The sequence below is a fragment of the Lytechinus variegatus genome, chromosome 5 (genome assembly GCF_018143015.1).
Source record: "Lytechinus variegatus isolate NC3 chromosome 5, Lvar_3.0, whole genome shotgun sequence".
Classification (NCBI taxonomy): domain Eukaryota; kingdom Metazoa; phylum Echinodermata; class Echinoidea; order Temnopleuroida; family Toxopneustidae; genus Lytechinus; species Lytechinus variegatus.
In genome coordinates this window covers 17,779,508-17,803,387 of record NC_054744.1, presented here as the reverse complement: position 1 = coordinate 17,803,387, position 23,880 = coordinate 17,779,508, and the positions used below count along the sequence as shown (strand labels likewise).

The 23,880-nt window shown below is 37.2% G+C and overlaps 2 protein-coding genes across 3 annotated transcripts; both read left to right on the top strand.

The window, feature by feature from the left end:
- The first annotated feature begins 4,651 nt into the window (after positions 1–4,651).
- LOC121414919 (sushi, von Willebrand factor type A, EGF and pentraxin domain-containing protein 1-like) lies at positions 4,652–9,848 on the top strand. Its single transcript, XM_041607966.1, has 6 exons — positions 4,652–4,721; positions 5,942–6,118; positions 7,240–7,416; positions 8,285–8,542; positions 8,915–9,067; positions 9,796–9,848. The coding sequence occupies exons 1-6, from the start codon at positions 4,652–4,654 to the stop codon at positions 9,846–9,848; spliced, it is 888 nt and encodes a 295-aa protein (XP_041463900.1).
- A 360-nt stretch (positions 9,849–10,208) lies between these two features.
- LOC121415612 (collagen alpha-1(I) chain-like) lies at positions 10,209–19,847 on the top strand. Of its 2 annotated transcripts, XM_041608893.1 has the most exons (10): positions 10,209–10,483; positions 11,021–11,158; positions 11,609–11,803; positions 12,041–12,220; positions 12,846–15,365; positions 15,988–16,178; positions 16,568–16,965; positions 17,515–17,611; positions 18,948–19,158; positions 19,671–19,847. In XM_041608893.1, exons 1-10 carry the CDS (start codon positions 10,249–10,251, stop codon positions 19,835–19,837), a joined length of 4,332 nt encoding a protein of 1,443 aa, XP_041464827.1. In that variant the 5' UTR covers positions 10,209–10,248; the 3' UTR covers positions 19,838–19,847. The 2 variants fall into 2 exon arrangements, with proteins under 2 accessions (XP_041464827.1, XP_041464828.1); XM_041608894.1 differs by lacking the exon at positions 11,609–11,803.
- The last annotated feature ends 4,033 nt before the right edge of the window (positions 19,848–23,880 follow it).

The following is a 23,880-nucleotide window of genomic DNA, read 5'->3' as shown; positions in this document are numbered from 1 at the left end:
GTGATAATATATCTATCAACTCTGACAACTTCTTCTACGTTCAACGTAGAAGTCTGCAGATATTTGAAAACATAAATGAATCGAAGAATTTAGAGCTTGATTGAATACCCAATTCAACTTGAAATTATTTTTTTGAATATAATAATTCATATTTTTATATATATTCATCCTATACTTTGTTTTATAAATTTTATAATTTCAATCGAAAATTCAAAGGGATAAAAACTTTAAAGAAATGCAATATTACGATGGATATTCCACAAACCTTAAATAGATCGGAAGTCCATTCAAACAAACAACAGATAATTAACAGCAGTAATTTGTCATATTTCTGAATAAGTAAGTGAATACTATACCACAGATTTTACACGAGATGTATTGCTATCTACGTTGTAACAGCATAATAATGACAAATGTTGCATTATCGGTAAAATGGGTAAAATAGTAGAGCTACTTCATGATTCCAATATTTTCAAATTGCAGTATGAGAATCAAACAAAAACAATTCCTGGAAACATTGCATGACAAGATATCTTTTATTGCAATGAATAATAAAAATCTTATTAAAACGACTCATCGCCCACATTCCTCAATTCCCCTAGCTGCCCTCTTTGCACACAAGCATTAATAATCTTTATTGTAAAACATACATTTTGGGCTAAATAGGAGAAAGGGGCACACTGCAATGAACATCATGGACCAAGTCTGACGGTGTTATCAGATATATGTATATATCTTAACATCAACATCAACTAGTAAATACTTAACTTGCGTTCCTTTAAATGCTTACCACTCAATATTAGACAATGCAATGCGAAATTATGATACTTGCAAAGCCAACACTTCAGAGGCAATATACATGTAAATGTTAGTTTACCACAAAATTTGAATAAAACTCCAATAATAATTGAGCAATAGTAAAACACATAATCATACAAAATTAACAAATATACCAGTAATATCATGAAATAACAATAACCATCAACTCGATTTAATCAGACACTGGTGAGACAATCTGCTTCCTCGAAATTTCAAATGCTTCTGTCCCTTTCCCGCCAAAATCAGTTCATTCATAACTATCCAACAAGGCGATTGGGTGAATTCCATTTACCACTTCTAAGAACTTTGCTGGCTCAGAACACATTTATATATGAGGGACCGAAGTTATGGAACTCACTTCATAATGATATAAGAACTGCAAAATCTTTGAACTCTTTTAAGACTAAATTCAAATTATCTCTATTAAAATCTTATAATGTATCCTCAAATTAAATCTTATTCATCATCTCTGTCAAGAGGTTAGTCATCATTTTTACTATAAAGACTATAATTAAAACATAAATCATCCCTTTTTTTTAATTGAAAAAAAAATCTGACACAAGTCCTTCCCAATTGTGCTCGGTTTTTAACCTCATATATTATTTGTGTCTATCCTCTCATCTTTTTTCTCTTTCCTGTCCGCTTATCCGCCTTCCTACCGCTTATTTATTTACGGCATCAATCACATTTTTCGCGCATTTTATTCTTTCCAGGTCATTCTATATATTTTTTCTCCTTTTATACACATTGAATCCAGTTTGCTTGAGTCCACGATGGCATGTGTTCTATCTACGTTTAGCAGCACCCATCCATCTTCTCAGGGCATTCTCCCCTTTCTCTTTTCTTTTTTTTGGGGGGTGGGAAGGGTGGATATATTTTTGGATATATTTTAGGACGGTTTGTTTTGTCCTATACAAACTATATTTTTTGATATCTTCGTATTTTATATTTTGTAAGTATTATTTCTCTCTCTTTTTTTTTTTTCTCATTTGATTACATATGTCTGCATTTGTACTCTGTTAATGGTTTTGTTATGTATTTTTGAGGGGCCCACATTGTACAAGCTTTGCTTTTTAGTGGGTCCCTCCATTTCCATCTTAATTTAATTTCTATTGAAAAATAGTATACTTATTTAAAACCTCCAATGTGTTGCCCAAATCGTGTAAGTTTTTTTTTCACAACATATGTATTATTATTTTTGTTTCTTTGCAATGGATACAAATACTTATTTTTATATATATGGTATACAATTTGTTTTTGTTTGGTGGAAGTGAAATAAATAAAAATTGAAATTGAAATAAAAATTGAAATTGAAATTGAAATCAGGCCCTGGCTGGCTTGAAAATAAAGCCTCCAATAGGGGATACATTACTGAAACCTCAAATTGACTCTTGATTGGTCGATTACACTGGTCAGCCCAGTCAAGTATAGTGGAATGTTTGAGTGAATCCATGAAGGAATTTTGAAAAAAAGGGGCCTTTGCTAACTAAACCAGTTCTACTAGTCTGCAAGACAAATTAGGGTATAGCAAAATTCACATGGCAACAATACATGATAGAATCATGAAGCTATTAATTTTCAAAGTTTTGTGACATCGGCCCACGTCCCATGCGAGGGACTACAGTTTCCCGTACTTAGGTAGAATGATCTATATTCTGTGTCTGATATTGTTTACGAAAAATGTGTTTAAGATTATTGTTTTGTTTTGGTAATATATTTTACACAGGTAATTATTCAGACAAAATTGCATTTCAAAAATAATTTATAATGCAATATATTTGACGGAGCTGTTTACCTGTGACGTCAGAAAATAAAAACTTAAAAAACTGATATATTAATCAATCCATATAATAATGATAATTGGATATTTGGAAATCCTTCATTGCTCTACGTTTCTCAACAAATTGTACTACCGTTATCAAAACCAATTTTATATCAGAATAAAGGTCTCACTTAAAGCTTTGTCCATTAATGGAAACTATTTTCTATATATGTCCAATTTTCCTATTCACCTGTAAATGAATTTTTTGTTTAATCATTGAAAAAGTCCATTATTGTTCTCTTTAAAGTCACGTCCAGGTCATCGGGTATCCAGCAAGATTATATATTCACATAATCATTCAGTATCTGAGCGGCACTGTTATCCATTCAAAAGAGAACTTGTTAACCCACCCTTAATCTAACGGTTAAGTCTCATTTGATGAGTCATTAACGCTAATGACTTACTCCAAGTTCGAGACTTTGATTCCATTATGAAACACCTTACTTCACAGGAGGCCAATTATCAAAGTAAAAAATCGCCACTGTTTGGAAGCTATATCTATTCTGGAAATGCATTTTTGGATAAGTCTGGGAATCAATGAATCACCGATTTTATTTTTCTCTGGAATAGTTCGATTTTCTTGCGTAAGTGTAAAATTTGTGAGTGAACATGATGTATTAGATATCACTTCCATATGCATCAACAGTTGTGGTATTTCTAGTCTGAGAACAATGGACGACCACATTAAATAAGATTTCTTTTGTAAAATTGGAGAGAAAGGTCTAAGAATTATTGGCAATGCTCATTTCACAAAGATTTCTCAAGCTTTGTAACCATTGATAACATTATCTTTAATACGACTGTATTCATGAACGTAATGTTTTATTTAGCTATTTAGTGATAGTATCTCTCGAGTTATTTATGTATTTTTTTCTCATTGTTTGATTGCATGACCGCTTTAAGGTAAATACCAATAACAGGAAATTGAGATGACTAAAAAATTACAACAAAATTGAAGATGGTTATGACACGATATAGGGAATCAATTCAAGATATAATTTGGTTGAATAAATATATGCTTCTCTTCCAATGAATTATGTCAGTTAAAGAAATTTATCTTTCACTTTAAAAAAATATATTCCACTTTTCACAAAATTCACTCCACTTTATCAAAAAGACATGTTTCACTTTTTTTGCCAAAGTGTATTTCACTTTTGCGCAAAATTGTATTTTACTTCTCACAAAAATCTATTTCACTTTTCAAAAAAATATATTTCATTTTTGAAAAAAAAATATATTTCACTTTTCAAAATATTATATTTCACTTTAAAAAAAATGTATATTTCACTTTTAAAAAATATATCTTTCGCTTTTCAAAAAATATATCTTTTTGATAAAGTAGAATGAATTTTGTGAAAAGTGGAATATATTTTAAAAAGTGAAATGTAATATCTTTGAGTGAAATGGTTTAATGGAAGAGAAACATATATTTATTCAAGTGAAATATATTTTAAATTGATTCCCTAAAGGCGTGCCATATATTGTTATTCGCGTATTAGGCTTGTTTTCTCCATTAGTTACTTATGATATACTCTACTCTCACACCCTTTTTGCATTTAATCCAACCAACATGCACCCCCAAAACAAAGTCAAATAATGTAAAATATCTTAAACAAAATACAGTATCACAAGAAGATAAAATATTTTGTGTTTCAAAAAACATTGATATGCTAGATTTCTCTTGTCTATAGAGATTGTAAATTCATTTCCAACATTCTCCTCGAATTTCACTTTCTATTTTTAGAGATGATTATGGCACCGAGAAGAAAAATAAATCAGGTTCCTTCTTAGTGTTGATATTCCACTCAAGGGTTAATTATTGTTATTGAGTCAATAATACTCTTTGATCGGAAATATCTTTCAGCGATAACAGGCCCCAAAACAATTCATGATTAATTGAAGTTTGAATTAAATGAAACATGCACCTCTTGAAACACAATAGGAAAGGAAGATCAGACAGAGAGAGATCTACATCCATGACATCTCGGGATTAATAAAAAAAAACGTATGATGCAGAACGGAATATATTGGCGGGAATTCATTTGTTTGATGCTGCTCAAAACTCTGTTGACACCATCAGGTATGTTGTCTGTAAGTTGTGTCAAGAAAGGAATTATACCAGTTTCCAAAAAGATATACTGGCATGTAGTGGTACGAGTGCGGTGGTATTGGCGATATTATATGTGATGGTGGTGCCTTGGCTCTTAATATGCCATATTAATTTGTATTGAATGAAGTAGCTTTCTTGGCTCAGGTGGTAGAGAGCCCTCCTCCCAATCGTGAGGTCGGTGGTTCAAGCCCCCGTGCCCAGCGTAAGACCAAAAGAGGTTAGCAGATGGCAGTTGCTGCTACCTTGTCTGGCGTTCAAAGATTTAAGGGACGGAGCAACGCTGCACAATAAAGGCTGCCGGTCCCTCGATTATTTGGACAAAATAGAAATGGAAATGTATCACCAAAAGATGAAAAACTTGGTGAAGAAAAAAGGCACAGAGAAAAAATGGTATAAACAAAACGTGTAAAAATGAGGGGGCAGATCATTTTTCTAAAAAAAATAAAGTGCTTCAGTTGTTTTTTATGCAGCTCAGTTCTGTTGGCATTATCATCAGGTATGTTTCTGTAAGTAGTGGCAAACAAAGATTACACGTCAGTAATGGTGTTGGTGGTGGTAATTGGAGTGGTCTGTGTGTTGCGTTGGTAGTGGCTATTGATCATTATGGCTTGGTTGCTGTAATTTCTAAGAGGAAAGGGGATTATAGTATATTATATATAACAAAAGTAATTTATGTATTGACATAGCGATGCATTCGGCTCATTGTATAACCAATTGAAAGTGATTTTGCTCTTCTTTGAACCCCCCCCCCCCCGTAAATGGCCGCCTAAGTTGGAGTGATAAGAAATCGTATCGTAAAAAAGAGAAAAAGATCACACAAACAAAAAAAAATAGGGAAAGCATGAATTATAAAACGGAGGGGTCAGATTGATTATCTAAAAAAAAACGATTGAGGGGTATTATTTTCGACTACTCAAAACGGGGACTTTGGTTGTAATCGACCTTATGCGGTATCATGATCTCACAGCGCCCTCGCTCAGAGGATATTGGAACGCACAACGGAGTAGTCATGGTACAGTTAGAGGTCAATACCAACGCATGGAAGTTACTTTCTTTAAATTCTAAGAGGGCAGGGTAATGACGTCAATTTATAACGTCTATAATGCCCCCCCCCCCCCCGAAATGATGTATACCAATAATTATTAATAAAAAATGTGAATTACATTATCATTTTCCACCTTTCATCCAAGCAAATCAATGCAACAATCCACCAACTCTCCCAAATGGGAGGGTTACTTACATCGATGACGTTTATGTGATATACACGTGTGATCCTGGCCATTCTATGGACGTTGAACGTGACAAGGTGGTCCTGCTTTGCAATACATCTTCCGGAGAATGGAGCGGTGCATTGCCTAATTGCAATCGTAAGTAAGGAATTGTGTTTTTTGGGGGGTGGATGGCAACGACTTTGTTGTGGTCATTATTCTCGATTGCATTTTTCTTTGAAGCGAAAGCAGTCTTATTACATTGAGCTAACAGTGGTCCGAGTAGTAGTAGTAGTAGTAGTAGTAGGTTTTTAGTAGGAGAAGATAGAAGTAGTATAGTAGTAGTGGTAATGATGATAATAATTATAATAAAATTAATAATAATAAATTGTTCTGGGCGCTTTACATAATTATACATCTCTCCAAATTTACACTACTACAGTTTTTTTTAGATGACTTTTAAACAATAATTGAACGAAAGTACTAGACATGAGAGGAGCTGGCAAACTTCCACAATTTGGGACCACAAAAATAAAGACCAGCTTCTCCCTTTTTGAAACAACTCTGAATATCCGATACATAAGCACCAGTTTATCATTATTATTATTTATTATTATTATTATTACTTCTACTACTACCATTATCATTGTTATCATTATTATTACTATAACTAATACTATCCTACTTCTAATACTATTCCCAGCACAACTATTACTCCGAGTTATAGTATTTACAATATTTTATGTTTACAATAAAAAAACAGTGCATTTATCACATTTTGTTCGAAGAAATACAATATGTGACGCATATTGCCATTCCTCGCTGTTGATTTCACAAAGCTTACGATGCTTTCTCAAGTACACATTAACCAATATCAATAAGAAAGGCCCGTGGTCCATTACATTATGACTATCGACATTAAAGGAAAAATGACAGGCTCCACTTTAACTGTATGATTTCGTTGCGTCGCCATAAATTAATTTTTGTTATATTTATATTTTTTAAGTATTTTCCTAGTTCTAGATAAATTGATTTTGTAATTTTTGTAGAATTCTTTGTATAATAAATAATTATTTTGATTTTTTTAACTTTGTGAACAGTGTTATTGTTGATATTGTAACATCTTATAATATTTTCCAAATGTACTGTTATTTGTATGATTTTGAACTGAAATTACAAAACAAAACAAATCATCCAAGGTTATTATCAAAATTGAAGATTTGTTTTTGCATTTCGATTAAAATTCACCAACCATATTTTATTCGGTCATCTTGACCAAGGTATCCAGTGCCCTGCTCCTGCCGAGCCAAACTTTGGTTCAGTTGAAGGGAATGGACATTACTATGGTGACAGTGTCTTCTTCTCCTGCGATTCAAAGTATCGATTAACGGAGGATAGTGAAACTAGCACATGTACCGAGTTGGGGAAGTGGTCCGAAGAAACACCGACATGTTCTCGTAAGTAGTCCTCTTTGTGACTGAAAACGAAAATACATTAGCCTAAAAGGCAGTAATCAAGATAAACCAAGGTGCCCAAATGAAGACGTCCCAATATACGTACAGGCCGTTGAGCAACATCTTGACACATCTCCTCCCTGACCCCCCCCCCCCCTAATCCTCAAGCCCCAGAATTGGGGCGTTAATGAGAATGTAATATTTCAAATGAAAGTGCGAGTGAATCTAAAAGTCATTTGCGATATGTTTTTAAAGCTAATTATGTTATGATTTTTTTAAAATATACATTGAGTAAATATTATGCAAAATACCTAGGAAGATTTAGGCTTGTTCGTCAGACTGCGACTCCTTTGATTGAGCGGAAATGTGACTGTGGTACTAGCAGTGAGATTGTGAATCTAAGAGAATGGAAATCTTCATGTATATAACTTGGTGATTTCTGATTAGCTCCTTTTCAATTCAAATAAAATAACACTATTTTCTTCCTTATTTTCAGTATAAATTATACAAAATGGTTTGTCATATAATGTAAATATATAATATATTTGTTAACAGAAGAGGCGTACGAGTAGTTCCCTGAAAGCAAACGCTTGTGACGGCGGGATACCACAAATACAATAGAAATGCACAATAGGGTCTATGGTAAAAGGAAGGAGAACGAGGAAAAGGCAAAGAAAAGAAAGAGAAGGAAATGGTCAAGAGAGGTAGAAGAGAGCGGGGAAGTGGGCATGAATTACACTGAGCAAAGAAAAGAGAGAGTGGAAGTCTCTTATTTTCTTGATTATAACACTTTTACGGTTGTCTTATCCAACCAGCCAACCGATCAGATGCACATCTTTAATGTTGTCAGTATGAATTATTTACTAAATAGCTGATCTGTCGAACCCTCTTGTATGCCCATCGGGTAGTTGGAATTATCAAAACCAGACATGCTTTGTGGCCTACAACGACAGGGAGGACTGGTGGGGCGCCAGAGCTATATGTGCAACTGTTTCTCCTGACATCCCTTATGGCCACCTTGCCAAGATTCCCGACCAAGCTACCCAAGATTTCATAGTTGAGAGACTTCAAACCGGAAGGAATTATTGGATAGGAGTTTTCGAAGGTCTGAAGTGGTACTGGGAAGGATGTAAGTTTTTAGATGTAATATTTCAGCTCGACAAAAATTGGTGAAGATGGTATTTACAAGTTTAAAAAAAACAAAGTTTTTAGCATGTTAACATGAAACTTTTCAAAAAATATTGTTCAATGATAAGTCTTATTTTATATTTTTATGTACACTTTATGTTTATTATTTATGTGTGAAATGGATATAAAGATGGTATTATAGAGGCAAAGATAATGATAGGTGGTATATATATATATATATATATATATATATATATATATATATATATATATATATATATAATCACTTTTTACACGGTTTTGGAAATAAAGAAATCAAATGAGAAGTTTCTTGCTACATGCTATCTCCTAATTTCACTGTTTCCTCTTTCAGCTGCCTCCGAAATCCTATTTTTTGCATGGGCGGATGGAGAGCCTAACGGTGAAATCGATAGCGAAATCTGCATTGAATTTTACGGACAATCCAACAACTATGGTTGGAATGATGCAGGCTGTAGGGATACCAATTTCTTTATCTGCGAGTTTGGTAAGAACACAGAGATTACCCCGTACCCCGGGGGGCCACTTACATTGACGAATGGATACCATGCGCGACCAAAAAAACACGTAAAAAGGATGTCTTTTTCACGATAGGGCACGTTACGTACGTAACGTGATAAGGGTGTCAAAAACGCAAAAATAATGAAAAAAGGGTATCTATTTCACTCGGAAAATTACGTGTTTAGGGTCGAATTTGCGGGGATGATGAGACAAAATTAAAATGTCTTATAAACATGATAAAGGGTGCCCTTTTTGCCCCAACACTACGTGTTAATAGAGTCCGATTTGCGCGAGGTGTAGGTGGGGTCGTACTAAATCAAATAAGGTAAAGCCAACGATCGAGGGACCCGTAACAATAAAACATTCCTGTACTTGTTTAGGGGTTCATTTCAGGGAATATTTGCCAAGAGTATCGTTTTGTTTCCAATACTTGTTAAGGGTAGGGTTTCACACGCCAATACTTGTTAAGGGGTGCATTTTCAGAATACGGAAATTACGTGTTTAGGGTGCTTTTCGGGACCCCATGATCGCGCATGGTATCCACTCGTGAATGGAAGTGGCCCCCCCGGGCCCCGTACGTATGATAATCGACGTGTAACAATACATCTACTTATATGTATGTAAGAGCAAATGGAGAAGGAATGCATTTTACAGAGGAACACCCCAGTAATCATTAAAGTAATTGTTACATTATCTTCGTATTATGTATTCAAGCCGTAGTTACATTCATTTTACACGAAGGAAAACCTTACGGGATTCTACTTTGAAATAGCTTGTTTCACAATCATGATGAGGTTAGTTCTCAAACTCAGCAGAGGGTAATATGAACGAACGAGTGTCATAGGAACTAGGGTTGCAAAATAGCCAGGAGAGACTATTGATGTCGTATTATTCGGGGATGAGGATGAAGCTTTGGATATGTACGTTAGGATGAATGTATTGCCATGAATGCCAGAAGCTCCTTGATTTTACAAGAAACAAGTTGAATGTGATCGTTTCATGTGTTCGCTTTTTAGTTTCATCATCATACTACATTTCCACTCCAGTTGCACACCAATATTTCTATCAGTATTTTAACATAAATATTATATACCTATATATATTATACCTTTCATTCCAGGGGAAGCATGTCCTGTTACCAACCCGGACCTTGCTGATTCACCTCAGATGTCTTACGGGGAGAACTGCGCAGCCTTCGTGAAGCTCGACTACAGGTGGGACAATGCGCGCGGATACTGTTCCGATAGGTCAGGACGTCTGGTAGAGATAGCTACCGAGGTTCAGAATCAACTATTGGTTTCCATGGCAAACGAACAAGACGATGGATCACGTCCCGATTGGTGGATTGGTGGTTTTAGAGATGATAGGCGTTCTGACGACGAAGAAGTTCTCTTTGTAGATGGTGAGATTGATTTGTATATAGTAAATATGAAGCAAGCATGATTCAACATAATGTAACAATTTTAGCCAGGTAAATGTTTCCTCATACGACTAAAAGGCTATGTTTTATTATGGTGATGTGTAAGTTCGCGAAGTGTATCCTAACGATGATTGATCGCGTGTGTGCACTTGACCAGTCGTTTGTCTGGAATGACGCGTATAAATATGTAATGACATGTGATTAGCGGTTATGATAACAGTATAATGACCGGTAATAAATTTGAGATGATGGTTCTCTACTAACAAGGGTCTACATGTTTATTCGGGCATTATGATGATAATTCGTAATCGCCCAACACCCTCATCTATAGGACCCCTGTTGCGTCGGATTTCGGGTCTCGGGTAGGAAATCCGTTGTAACAGGGGTCTAGGTCTCAAGTAGATGTACAAAAAACAAGAGCAAAATATCTCGTTTGCGTCATTCTTACTAACTACGATTTTGCCCTCTATTCCTTACCATTCTCATTGTTATCAAATTTGTTTATTCCCACTCTTGAAGGACCCGCGGTTACAAATACCTTTTGGGCACCGGGTGAACCGAATGGAAATCTTGAGCACTGTGTTGATCTCCTATCTGACAACTTCGGGTGGAATGATGACAGGTGCGGGCAAAACAACGGATACATATGCCAGTATCGTAAGTGTCTCGTATCTCTGATCTTGTGACAGTTTTATGCAATATCAGCGTTTTAAACATCAAAAGGCGCAGCATTTTGATGCTTATTTTACCCGAATGATGAAGTAGATGTGAAAAAATCAAATGTGTGCTTAAACACGATAGAATTGGAAAAAAAGACCAGCTAAGAAACCATGCTTGTAAATGCTGCTTGCTTGTAAGAGTAAAAGTACATTACGAGAAAAGAACGCGAAAAATCAATGAATTGTTAGGGGTATTACGAATTATACTTCAATTTTCTGCTCGTGGGGGATATTTAAACTGACAGCAAGGAGAGGACTAATGGTTTTTAGTCTATTGGGCAACTAGGGATCCGACGATTCAGTGTCCTCTCCAGGTATTCTATTCGTTTACAAAATATTACAATTATTTATACTCGTAAATTCTGGCTCTATATATATTTGTATACAGCTGGAACACGAGGACCGTTACAGTGCAATGATCCAGGTGCCCCTGCACACGGCACCTACAATACGTCTCATCCTAATTGGCTTCATGGATCTTACGTCATGTTCTCCTGTGACGTGGGATACGAACTTGTTGGAGATGCTAGGATAGAATGTGGCCAAAGTGGTTTTTACAACGGCAATCGTCCCGAATGTAAACGTAAGAAATTGGCTGGGATATGTTAGTGTTGCTATCCATTACGTAATTGAATCTGTCGTCAACAATTTGCTGAAGACATTAAGAGGAGAAAACAGTTCGGTTATTTTCAATAGCACAGACAAAAAAATATGAAATCCCTTATTTCGTCTATTTCACACACATATATTTATGTAAACCTATCCGGTTTGATATCATGAATTGTCCATTTTCCATTTTATTTTTTTCTCTTAAAATCAGCGATATCTTGCAGTTCCCAATTTCCAACATTGCCGCATTCAACTGCATATGAACCAAATTCGACTGAATACCGCAGTGTAGTGGTTTATTTTTGCCAGGATCTGTACTATCCGGTAGGTGACGTCACTTCGGTATGTCAAGCCGATGGAACCTGGAGCCAACCAATGGGAACATGTGAAGGTAGGCCTGGTCAAGTAACTTATCAGTGTTTTTTTTTTCAGAATAACATAGTTCATATTCCTGGCTATGCCAATAAGGCATGGCTGTTATGCTAAAGTGTCGAGAATCTAAATGCAAAAAAAAATGTCCTTTTTATGTTGAATCAGGAGCTAGATTTAGATTTAGATTATAATTTGGCCCAAAGATGTCATTACTTTGTCACCTTATTTATCACACAATTTACGATTTCACACCCTCCTCCGTAGATGGCAATTAAATTCTTTTGTAAAATATGCATTTTCTTCCTCCGACCATGTGTACCGGTACCTCTAAACTCTTTCTTTATTAAAATCTTTTCAGACGTAGAATGCAAAGCAAATAGGGCCTGATTACCCATAGGTTATAGTGGAAGACGTTATCACTTGTCCACGATCTGACTGTAGACGCCCATCTTTCCTCAAAATAGCTCAAAATCGCTTCTGGTAGGATAGTTTGCCCAATCAATTTTTCAAGGGAATTAATTTACTTACTAAGTGGTTCAGTGGTTCTATACAACATCGGAATAGAAAAAATCCTCTAAGAACTCATTTAATCATTACTAAATTGATACTAAATTATGTACAGTAAATGTCGTTTATTGCACCAGGAGATCCGATAACTCCTTCTACATCACCAGGAAACCCAACATCTCCATCTGGAGGAACAGGAAACCCAACATCTCCATCTGGAGGAACAGGAAACCCAACATCTCCATCTGCAGGAACAGGAAACCCAACATCTCCATCTGGAGGAACAGGAAACCCCACATCTCCATCTGGAGGAACGGGAAACCCAACATCTCCATCTGGAGGAACAGGAAACCCAACATCTCCATCTGGAGGAACAGGAAACCCAACATCTCCATCTGGAGGAACAGGAAACCCAACATCTCCATCTGCAGGAACGGGAAACCCAACATCTCCATCTGGAGGAACGGGAAACCCCACATCTCCATCTGGAGGAACAGGAAACCCCACATCTCAATCCGGAGGGACAGGAAACCCAACATCTCAATCTGGAGGAACGGGAAACCCAACATCTCCATCTGGAGGAACAGGAAACCCAACATCTCAATCTGGAGGAACGGGAAACCCCACATCTCAATCTGGAGGAACAGGAAACCCCACATCTCCATCTGGAGGAACAGGAAACCCAACATCTCCATCTGGAGGAACAGGAAACCCCACATCTCCATCTGGAGGAACGGGAAACCCAACATCTCCATCTGGAGGAACAGGAAACCCAACATCTCAATCTGGAGGAACAGGAAACCCAACATCTCCATCTGGAGGAACAGGAAACCCAACATCTCAATCTGGAGGAACAGGAAACCCCACATCTCAATCTGGAGGAACAGGAAACCCAACATCTCAATCTGGAGGAACGGGAAACCCCACATCTCCATCTGGAGGAACAGGAAACCCAACATCTCCATCTGCAGGAACAGGAAACCCAACATCTCCATCTGGAGGAACGGGAAACCCAACATCTCCATCTGGAGGAACAGGAAACCCAACATCTCAATCTGGAGGAACAGGAAACCCAACATCTCAATCTGGAGGAACGGGAAACCCAACATCTCAATCTGGAGGAACAGGAAACCCAACATCTCAATCTGGAGGAACGGGAAACCCAACATCTCCATCTGCAGGAACAGGAAACCCAACATCTCAATCTGGAGGAACAGGAAACCCAACATCTCCATCTGGAGGAACAGGAAACCCAACATCTCAATCTGGAGGAACAGGAAACCCAACATCTCCATCTGGAGGAACAGGAAACCCAACATCTCCATCTGCAGGAACAGGAAACCCAACATCTCCATCTGGAGGAACAGGAAACCCAACATCTCCATCTGGAGGAACAGGAGACCCAACATCTCCATCTGGAGGAACAGGAAACCCAACATCTCCATCTGGAGGAACAGGAAACCCCACATCTCCATCTGGAGGAACGGGAAACCCCACATCTCCATCTGGAGGAACAGGAAACCCAACATCTCCATCTGGAGGAACAGGAAACCCAACATCTCAATCTGGAGGAACAGGAAACCCAACATCTCAATCTGGAGGAACGGGAAACCCAACATCTCCATCTGCAGGAACAGGAAACCCAACATCTCAATCTGGAGGAACAGGAAACCCAACATCTCCATCTGGAGGAACAGGAAACCCAACATCTCAATCTGGAGGAACAGGAAACCCAACATCTCCATCTGGAGGAACAGGAAACCCAACATCTCCATCTGCAGGAACAGGAAACCCAACATCTCCATCTGGAGGAACAGGAAACCCAACATCTCAATCTGGAGGAACAGGAAACCCAACATCTCCATCTGGAGGAACAGGAAACCCAACATCTCCATCTGCAGGAACAGGAAACCCAACATCTCAATCTGGAGGAACAGGAAACCCAACATCTCCATCTGGAGGAACAGGAAACCCAACATCTCAATCTGGAGGAACAGGAAACCCAACATCTCCATCTGCAGGAACAGGAAACCCAACATCTCAATCTGGAGGGACGGGAAACCCAACATCTCAATCTGGAGGAACGGGAAACCCAACATCTCAATCTGGAGGAACGGGAAACCCAACATCTCAATCTGGAGGAACAGGAAACCCAACATCTCAATCTGGAGGAACGGGAAACCCCACATCTCAATCTGGAGGAACAGGAAACCCAACATCTCAATCTGGAGGAACAGGAAACCCAACATCTCCATCTGGAGGAACAGGAAACCCAACATCTCCATCTGGAGGAACAGGAAACCCAACATCTCCATCTGGAGGAACAGGAAACCCAACATCTCCATCTGGAGGAACAGGAAACCCAACATCTCCATTAGCAGGAACGGCAAATCCAACATTTCCTTCTGATGGAACGGGAACCCCAACAACTCCATCCCCAACTGTAGGATCATGGTATTCAACAACTTCATCTGCAGGAACAGAAAGTCCAACACCACTGTCCACCGGATTTAAAAATCTAACAGGTCCATCTGAAGGCACAGGATATCCAACTAATCCTTATTCTCTACCGCATAGTCCTTCCGAGATATCGTCGGCGACAAGACTCCCAGATTGGGGAAATGGAACAACTGTGCTTCCAACAACATCCAAGCCAGGTAATTGTTTCTAATAAATGTAACTAAGTATATTAAATATATTTCAACACATCAGATTATCAAAGTGTCTTTCTTTTAAAGTTTGAATTGAAAAAGATGATAAGTATGCCATTGAAATATTAATTCATATGAATCATATTTTGAGAAACAATACAGCATTTTAAAATTTATTTGCACAAAACAGGTGTATGCACATCACGAATAGTATGCATATGAGCAAATTAGTGATGTCATACATTCACTATATCTTGTATATATTGAGGTTTGTGAATATCTCCCAACATGGATATAACATGAAGCTCCATGGATATGATGTATTTTAAGTTGGAGATTTCCCATCTTGAACGTTCAGTTATCGACATTTACTTAACATGATTCAATGAAGACAACTTGCCCTATTTCGTAATATACCCCCAAAAAGGAGTTTATTTGAACTTTTATGCCTGTCACCATTGTGGTGCATATAGGCTCAACTATTTGACACACTTCAAAATATAATATTTTGCATTTGGTGTCAGATTTTTTTGCAGAGAGGTGTTGATATTTTTTCCGTTTTACAATAGCCTATTTTTCCTATCAGAGCAAACTTCCCCTTTAAACAGCACACCACCTATCTTTTCAGTTGACAAGATCACATTGCGATGTGGTTCCTTCAGCATGGTAGTGACTATCCCCCTCTCGCTCGTGGGAGGGGTTACAAAAGGTGGGGATCTTCATCTCCTTGCAGATGCTAACTGCACAGGAGAGATCTCTGACGACAATCGCTTCATCAGTATCTTTACTAACCTTACAGACTGCGGAACCGAAATAAAGGTAAAGAATATAACGCATGAAGCATATCCTTAATGTGAAAGTTGTTGTATCACAAATAGATAACTTTTTATCCGAATCAGGTCAAAATACAACAATTTAAGGTAAACTTTAAAAATAATTTTCGACAGAATCACACTTTAAAATGTGATGAGAGTGCACAAACACGATATTTTCCAAATACTGTATACAAAGTGTAATGAATGAAGACCAGATCTAGTATATATGCCTACATCTCGCATCCTTTCTTCATTCAGAAATACCCATAGACATCATGTTTCCATATTATACTTTGGCTTCTCAAAAGGCCTACACAGTTTTAATGATTATGCTTTTTGGAGAAAAACACTCTTAACCATTTGCGTTTCTTTCATATTATTGTAACGTTACAGGAGTATGACACTCAAATCGTATACAGTAACACTGTCGTTGAGAGAGCTACAGATAGCTTAATATCTCGGCTAACCGAAGTTTTCATGCCTTTTTCTTGTGGATACAACCGGTCAGCGCATCTCGGACTAGACCCTTACCAGATTACCGACTATCAGCTGAATTCGTCAAAAATTTCCACAGGGCGGTATGAATTCTCTTTAGATATCTTCAAAGATGGCAATTTCAGGGACAGGTATGCTGATTCTGAGTATCCTGTGGATGTGGACCTGAACGAAGAGCTGTATCTAGGAGCATCGGTTCTTTCGCAAGAAAGGTCTCTCGATGTATCTGTCAGGAGTTGTGTAGCCACACCATCTGCTTCCTATAACGATGAGCAATGGACTATCATAAGAGATGGGTACGTATTTATGAAAATGGATAATGCAGTGAGCAGGGGTCATAATACCAGTCATGGTGGCGGGGTAGGGGGGGGGGTCCGTAGACTATTGTGACAGTTTCCGAGGGACATAAGAAACGATTGGTCCATTTTCCTCTGCTCAAATAAACATCACACCTACGAAGACGAAAATGTATATCACTTTTTCTTCGTTTTCTTTTTTAATTCAGTGTGTCATTATTATCTGAGCTGATTTATAGGATTTAGTTAGGTTTTGAATTAATTGTGTTTTTCTCCTTATAAGAATTCTTTATTTTTATATCGTAATATATTACGTTCTGTTAATTTTATATGATTAAAGTACGTTAGCGATAGTTGCATATCTATCTCCCAATTATAACATAATGATTAGAGAGTGCGATTTATCACGTACTTCCAAAAAAATGCATGCTTACAAATTGGCAGTATTGATGATTTAAAAATATTATTTAATAACATGAATCATAATTTTTTTCCCATTTTATTAATTTATTTTTTCAAACCTTATGAAACGCGATTTTCTGAAAGCAGGTGTGCAGTTGACACGTCAACCCGTATTGATGATGATGCTATCGGTTTTGTGGGCGTGACCTTTGATGCATTCCGATTCGTCGATCTTGGTAATAGAGTAAGTAGCTTGGTTTTCCTGGATCCTTCATCTGCGCTCCTTATCTTTTCCACTTGTAAAAAGAATGAATATCGTCGCCATCTTTCTCATACATTTATAGGCCTTCGGGGCATTGGCGGCTGAAGCCAAAAGATTAGGGGGGTCCACCTAAAATTTTGGGATGGACAGGTAAAAAAAATTTGACAAAGAAAAAAAAGGATTATCAACAAAAAAATGAGGGGGTCGTCCCCCTCCTCAAATTTACCCACTCTTCCGCCGCCTATATGCTTGGGGGTGGGCTCTATGGTGGGTTTAACCCTCGGTTTTTTTGCACTTTGAACACATAAACAGACCACGAGACTACTACAACTACTCACTCTTAAAATGATTGGGCAAATAATACTCGTAGTAGTTTTGAACATTACATAGAGTACGGATACCGCACATAACACATTCCAACTTGATTAAATTAAAGTGATACTCCCAATTTTTATATATATTTATATATAATTAAGTAAGAGTAACATTCAGCGATGAAAACGCTGTAGATTTCATCAAAATATGATAAGAAAGGTAAACGAAGTTATTGAATTTAGAATTTAGTGATATTTGGTGAAGAGTCGTATGCATGCCATCATATTATGACGTGCCCTCCATGCCATAAACATTCATTCACTCACTCGAGTGAGTGAATGATTTGTACGTATTTTACCATCACTCACTCGGTAGAGTGAGTGATCGTACAGTCTTATCCAATCAGAGAGCTGTATACGTTCAACAAGTGGGCTGGTGATGTCATGCCGCCATTTTCCTTTATCCTAGTCATGTTAGTAGTCATAATTGCATGAAAGAATAATTTCATATTTTTATAGTGCACATGTGTATGGGTGTCTCCCTGCAAGCAAAATGTGTTGCAGCAATGGTTACCTTACATATTAAATCGGTAGTCAATCCATTTTTTTTTCATTCTTTCATTTTTTTTTCATTTTCATTCTGACAGTTTTTGAAATGATATAATTTCATCAAATCAGATATACTTTTAATGAAATAAGGCAGTAAAATTATTATATTCAACCTTCAATCATGTCAAATGTATTTTACTATACATTTCAATACACATTAACATTGAAACTAAAATAAAATGCTAAGACAGCAAATAGTGTTTCCTCCCTCCTAGCTGATATTGTTTCAAGCAGTTTTCTGCTTATTATATGCATGCTTTATTCATAATACAAAAAAAAATCATAATGCAAAACACAAAATCAAACGAACAAGTTGTATCTATAATCGAATTCTTGAATCACATAAAGTGAAAACGAACTCATTGCATTGATCACTGTCCCTTTACACTTGCCAGGTTTACATCCACTGTGATTTGCTGGTATGTCAGGCAATCAGTGAAGGTGGACACTCGGACTGTGATCCCGCTTGCCTAGGAACGTCGAGCAACCGCTATGACCGTGATGTTGGAGGACACAGCCTTCACCAGAGGAGAATAATGAGGGGACCATTGAGATTAAAACGAAGTGCTCATATACTCTCATCTCATGACATGAAAGGTTATGATAGTACGTATTTATATTCGTGTGGAAGATGTTTTAATTTTTTTATTCATTTATTTGTTTTGCCGGTTATAACAACCAATTCGGTCCACAAACATCAGGGTTATCATTCTATTATAGGGTGGTAAACTTTCATTATAATAAAAAAATATGTTTATTTTTAATAATATCAAAATTAGTGTAATAATGTTAGTATAGTCTGATTATTGAAACCTTTTCTGTTTTATCGTGACCGTAACAAGGCTCCTTAACTCATTTTATTATTGGCCAAAATTGGATAGCCATTGTAAGTAAGAATACGCGATGTGTAAATAAGAAGGAAAAATATGAATAATAGGTTATGCTTATCAGAAACATCCTGCAAATGCTGCAAATTAACTTTCATCTCCCATCAAAATTGGTTGAAAGACTTTTATTTCATGCAGAAATTTAGTTTCTATCATGTGACTAAAGACTTTCTGAAAAAGAAAAGAGATTTTTTATTTTAATAATATTCTTTCTTTTTTCTTTCAAAATAGAAATACCAGTTTTCCATCTAACGTTCAAAGTCTGGATTGTGATGATTGTTACCATGGCAACTCTATGCATCATTCTTCTTGGTTTGATCGCTGGACTCATATTGATGCAAAGGATAACAACGTATCGACAAAGTCCAAACATGTGTCCAGAAGAACCACGTGCATAATTTACTGACTCTTTCATGCCTTTTCCATATGGCACATTCTTTATCCAATATAACTTTCCAGCATAGGCTTAAAGATTGTGAGTTATTAGATATTAGTTGGAAAAAATGCAAAACACATATGCTTTATTTTTAATGATGTCATCATATCTTCATTTGAAACTTGCAATGACTACACTATATACTTAAAAAAATACACTCTCTAACTAATGTTTTGTTGAGAGTCAATCCAACTGTCAGATAAAATATTTGACCATAGTTGAGTAAAATAGTTGTTTCTCCCTTTTTCCTTTGTACCCCGCATCGACCAAGGATCACTTAAACGCAGTAGACTTTGCACTCACACCTCTCCGGCATGTCCGGACACCTCTTAACTTGATTCTATTGAAGGGTTTGCACAGCGACTAGCTTAAGGCCACCGTACACCTTACGGTGACAGCCCGCTAGACCGAAGGTCCGCTAGACCGAGGGTCCGCGAGACCGAGGGTCCGCGAGACCGAAGGCCCGCGAGGCCGAAGGTCCGCGAGACCGACTTTTTTCCCTTCATCGGTTGCCGGTTGAAAGCTTGATATTCCAAGCATTTTGGTAACAATGATTAAGATGGGTAACTAATTAAAAGAACAATTGACGCAAGCGCGCGAGCTGAAAATTTTGATATTTCGATCTAAAAAAAAATGACAGTTTAATGGACGTTTTTAATAAAGAACAAGATGTATATCCAACCAAATGTTATTGCAAATCGAAGCGGGAGTTTTTTTAGGTTTACCTGAAAACGGGACATTCTATTCACCTATTTAATCATGAAAAGTATGGGTTTATGGCTAAAGAAGTGATGCGAGCGCGAAACGCGAGCTGAAAATTTTTATATTCCACTCTGAAAAACGGATATTTTGAGCACGATTTTGAATAAGAAACGAGTTGTTCATCTCAATTTCGCTTGCCGATTTCTGTCTAACATTACAATCTTATTTTATTTTTACACATCCGGATTATGGGGGGGGGGTAAAACGATATGTCCCCCCCCCCCCATCCCCTTCAGGATCGACGCCTCTGATCGTAAGTTTATGCTGTAAGTAGCAGAAACACCCCCTCCCTGGGCCACACCCCCTAGAGAGACGTTTCGTGCGCGCAGTACGTGTTTCGCACCACCGCTAGGGCGGTGGTGAGCAGGCGTGCTCGCATTATAATTTGTTGGTGAGATATGCATGTGTCTCTTTCTCACGAGTCATGAAATCCTAGCAACGCCACTGATTCCATATAGTTACCGGGAATTATTTGGCACCCCCCCCCTCCCGTTAACAGGCACCTGTTACGCCACTGCAACGAGGCGTCTTAAACCACTCGACCGCGGCAACCGATGAAGGGAAAAAAGTCGGTCTCGCGGTCCCTCGGTCTCGCAGTCCCTCGGACCCTCGGCCTCGCGGACCTTCGGTCAAGTGGTCGGACCCCCACCTTACGATTGGTCTGCGACCCGAAATTGGAATAAAACGTAATGGAATTTGATGATAGTGTTAAGACATGAAATATCTTACTGTGTAATGTTCTAAATCATCTTACGACTTCCTTCGTTCAAAATATGTGACTATCCTATCATCCTTATAAGAATAAAAGCGAATCATAATTGTACGATTGGCGATGATTCAAAATCATCCAAAATTGTTGTATTAGCATGCTTAAAATAAATTTTAATCTAAAGATAAAATTCAACTTATCATTATTTTAAGAAATTTATGATTTGTTCCAAAATCGGAAAGTGGACCTGTAGAAACGCGCGCTGTGGTCTTTAGATACGCCAATGGTAATTAAATTGGTTGGAGAAATGTTGCAAAACATCAAATCTTCGATAATTTTAATGAAGTAAGATTTATTTGTGTTTAGCATGTTTAGACAAGTATATTTGTCAGTAAAAAAATAAAAAAATAAACATTTCGTCTTTCACTATATATCAAGTTGTTATCGTTGCAATTTGTATCCCGTATTTTCACCTTGTCTTCATCATTAAAAACAATTATTGTCTCACCTGCATAGCAGAGTGAGACTATAGGCGCCGCATTTCCGACGGCGACGGCGGCGGCGTCAACATCAAATCTTAACCTAAGGTTAAGTTTTTGAAATGACATCATAACTTCAAAAGTATATGGACCTAGTTCATGAAACTTGGGTATAAGATTAATCAAGTATTACTGAGCATCCTATGAGAGTTTCATGTCACATGACCTAGGTCATTTAGGGTCAATGAACTTAGACCATGTTGGGGGAATCAACATCAAAATCTTAACCTGAGGTTAAGTTTTGGAAATGTCATCATAACTTAGAAAATATATGGACCTAGTTCATTAAACTTGGACATATAAGGTTGATCAAGTATCACTGAACATCCTGCATGAGTTTCACGTCACATGACCAAGGTCAAAGGTCATTCAGGGTCAATGAACTTTGGTAGATTGGGTGTATCTGTTGAATTACAATCAAAACTTGAAAAGTTTTTGGATCTGATTCATGAAGTATCACTGAACATCCTGTGCAAGTTTCAGGTCACAAGATCAAGGTCAAAGGTCATTTAGGGTCAATGAACCATCATAACTTTGAAAGTAATATGTTGGTCTAGTTCATAAAACTTGGACATGAGAGTAATCACTGAACATATTGTGTGCATTTTAGGTCACATGACCAAGGTCAAAGGTCAATGAACTTTGGCCATAATGGGGGTATCTGTTGAATTACCATCATAACTTTGCAAGTTTAGTGAGGCCTATATCTCATAAAACAGATAGTGCGAGCGCGAGCTGAAATTTCTTTATATTTTGATCTGAAAGCCTAATATTCTATTCCTATAGCATTTTGGGTATCTAAAAGAACAATTGTTGCTAGTGCGCAGCGCGAGCTGATTTTTTCTTTTCGATCATAAAATAATTGACAGTTTATGGACGTTTTTAATAAAGAACAAGATATATATCCAATAAACGACTGCTGCGAATCCGAAGCACGAGGTTTAGAACTAAAAATGTGTCATTCTATTCACTTTTTAATAATCATGAAAAAATATGAGTTTCTTAATAAAGAAATGAAGCGAGCGCGAAGCGCGAGTTGAATGGTTTTAATATATTCCAATGTGAAAACCGAGCATTTTTACCACACTTTTAAATAAAGAACGAGTTGTGTATCTCAATAAACAAATCAATGAGAGCCTGAAGATCGAATTGATCTCCAGTTGAAACCTTTGGAATAAGTAGGCTTGTGTTGAAACAGAAAAATCAAGAATAAAAACGAAGAAAGTTTGAGAAAAATCGGACAAATAATGAGAAAGTTATGAGCATTTTAATATTGCAATCACTAATGCCATGGAGATCCTCCTATTGGCAATGCGACAAGGATGTGTGATGTCACCTGTGAACAACTTTCTCTTTGATGGACTACAACCTCAAAACGTCTCTTTCTGCTTTTTCTTGTGATGATACAATTTCTTTATCTATTGTATTCTTTAAAAATCTGTATTACATGCCCTCCTATAGAAAGAACAGTACATGATCTACTGATAGATGTGATAAAAGTGGCAACTTATATAAAGTAATATTAGGGGGGACCTGTCCCCCCTAAATTTATCAATTTTTTGTTGATAACCTTTTTTTTTCTTTTTTCTTGTTTCTTTTTTGTTTGGCTTGTCAAATTTTTTAACCTTTGTCCATCACCAAAATTTCAGGTAGACCCCCCCCCCCTAAATTTGTTGGCTTCCGCCGCCAATGGTGCTGCACTCAGCCCAGGTGAGGTGAATGGGCACCCGGCAGGATTAATTCCTTGAATGCATGAGTGCTGAAAGGCAGCTCGAGCTATTTAAAGCCGTGGTAGTAATAATAACAACGCCTCGGAATAGAATATTTCTAGATACATGACGCCATATAAATGCCTATTATTAGTGCGTCAAGTAGTTGTGTGTTTGTAGTAGTTAAGTTGAGCAAAGCCATTTTAAGTGATTTCTGATTGATAAGATATATATTTTGGAAAAAATCAAATCTGAATAGTTGTAAAACTCGCTTTTGGTCAATTGT

Bases quoted from the DNA above. Each gene is read 5' to 3' on its own strand.
- LOC121414919 (XM_041607966.1), top strand. From the start codon at position 4,652: ATGCAGAACGGAATATATTGGCGGGAATTCATTTGTTTGATGCTGCTC. The intron at 8,543-8,914 runs GTAAGTTTTTAG...TTCCTCTTTCAG, and splicing joins GAAGTGGTACTGGGAAGGAT to CTGCCTCCGAAATCCTATTT. The intron at 9,068-9,795 runs GTAAGAACACAG...TATGTATTCAAG, and splicing joins TTTCTTTATCTGCGAGTTTG to CCGTAGTTACATTCATTTTA.
- LOC121415612 (XM_041608893.1), top strand. From the start codon at position 10,249: ATGTCTTACGGGGAGAACTGCGCAGCCTTCGTGAAGCTCGACTACAGG. The intron at 16,966-17,514 runs GTACGTATTTAT...TTCTGAAAGCAG, and splicing joins TGGACTATCATAAGAGATGG to GTGTGCAGTTGACACGTCAA. The intron at 17,612-18,947 runs GTAAGTAGCTTG...TACACTTGCCAG, and splicing joins TCGTCGATCTTGGTAATAGA to GTTTACATCCACTGTGATTT.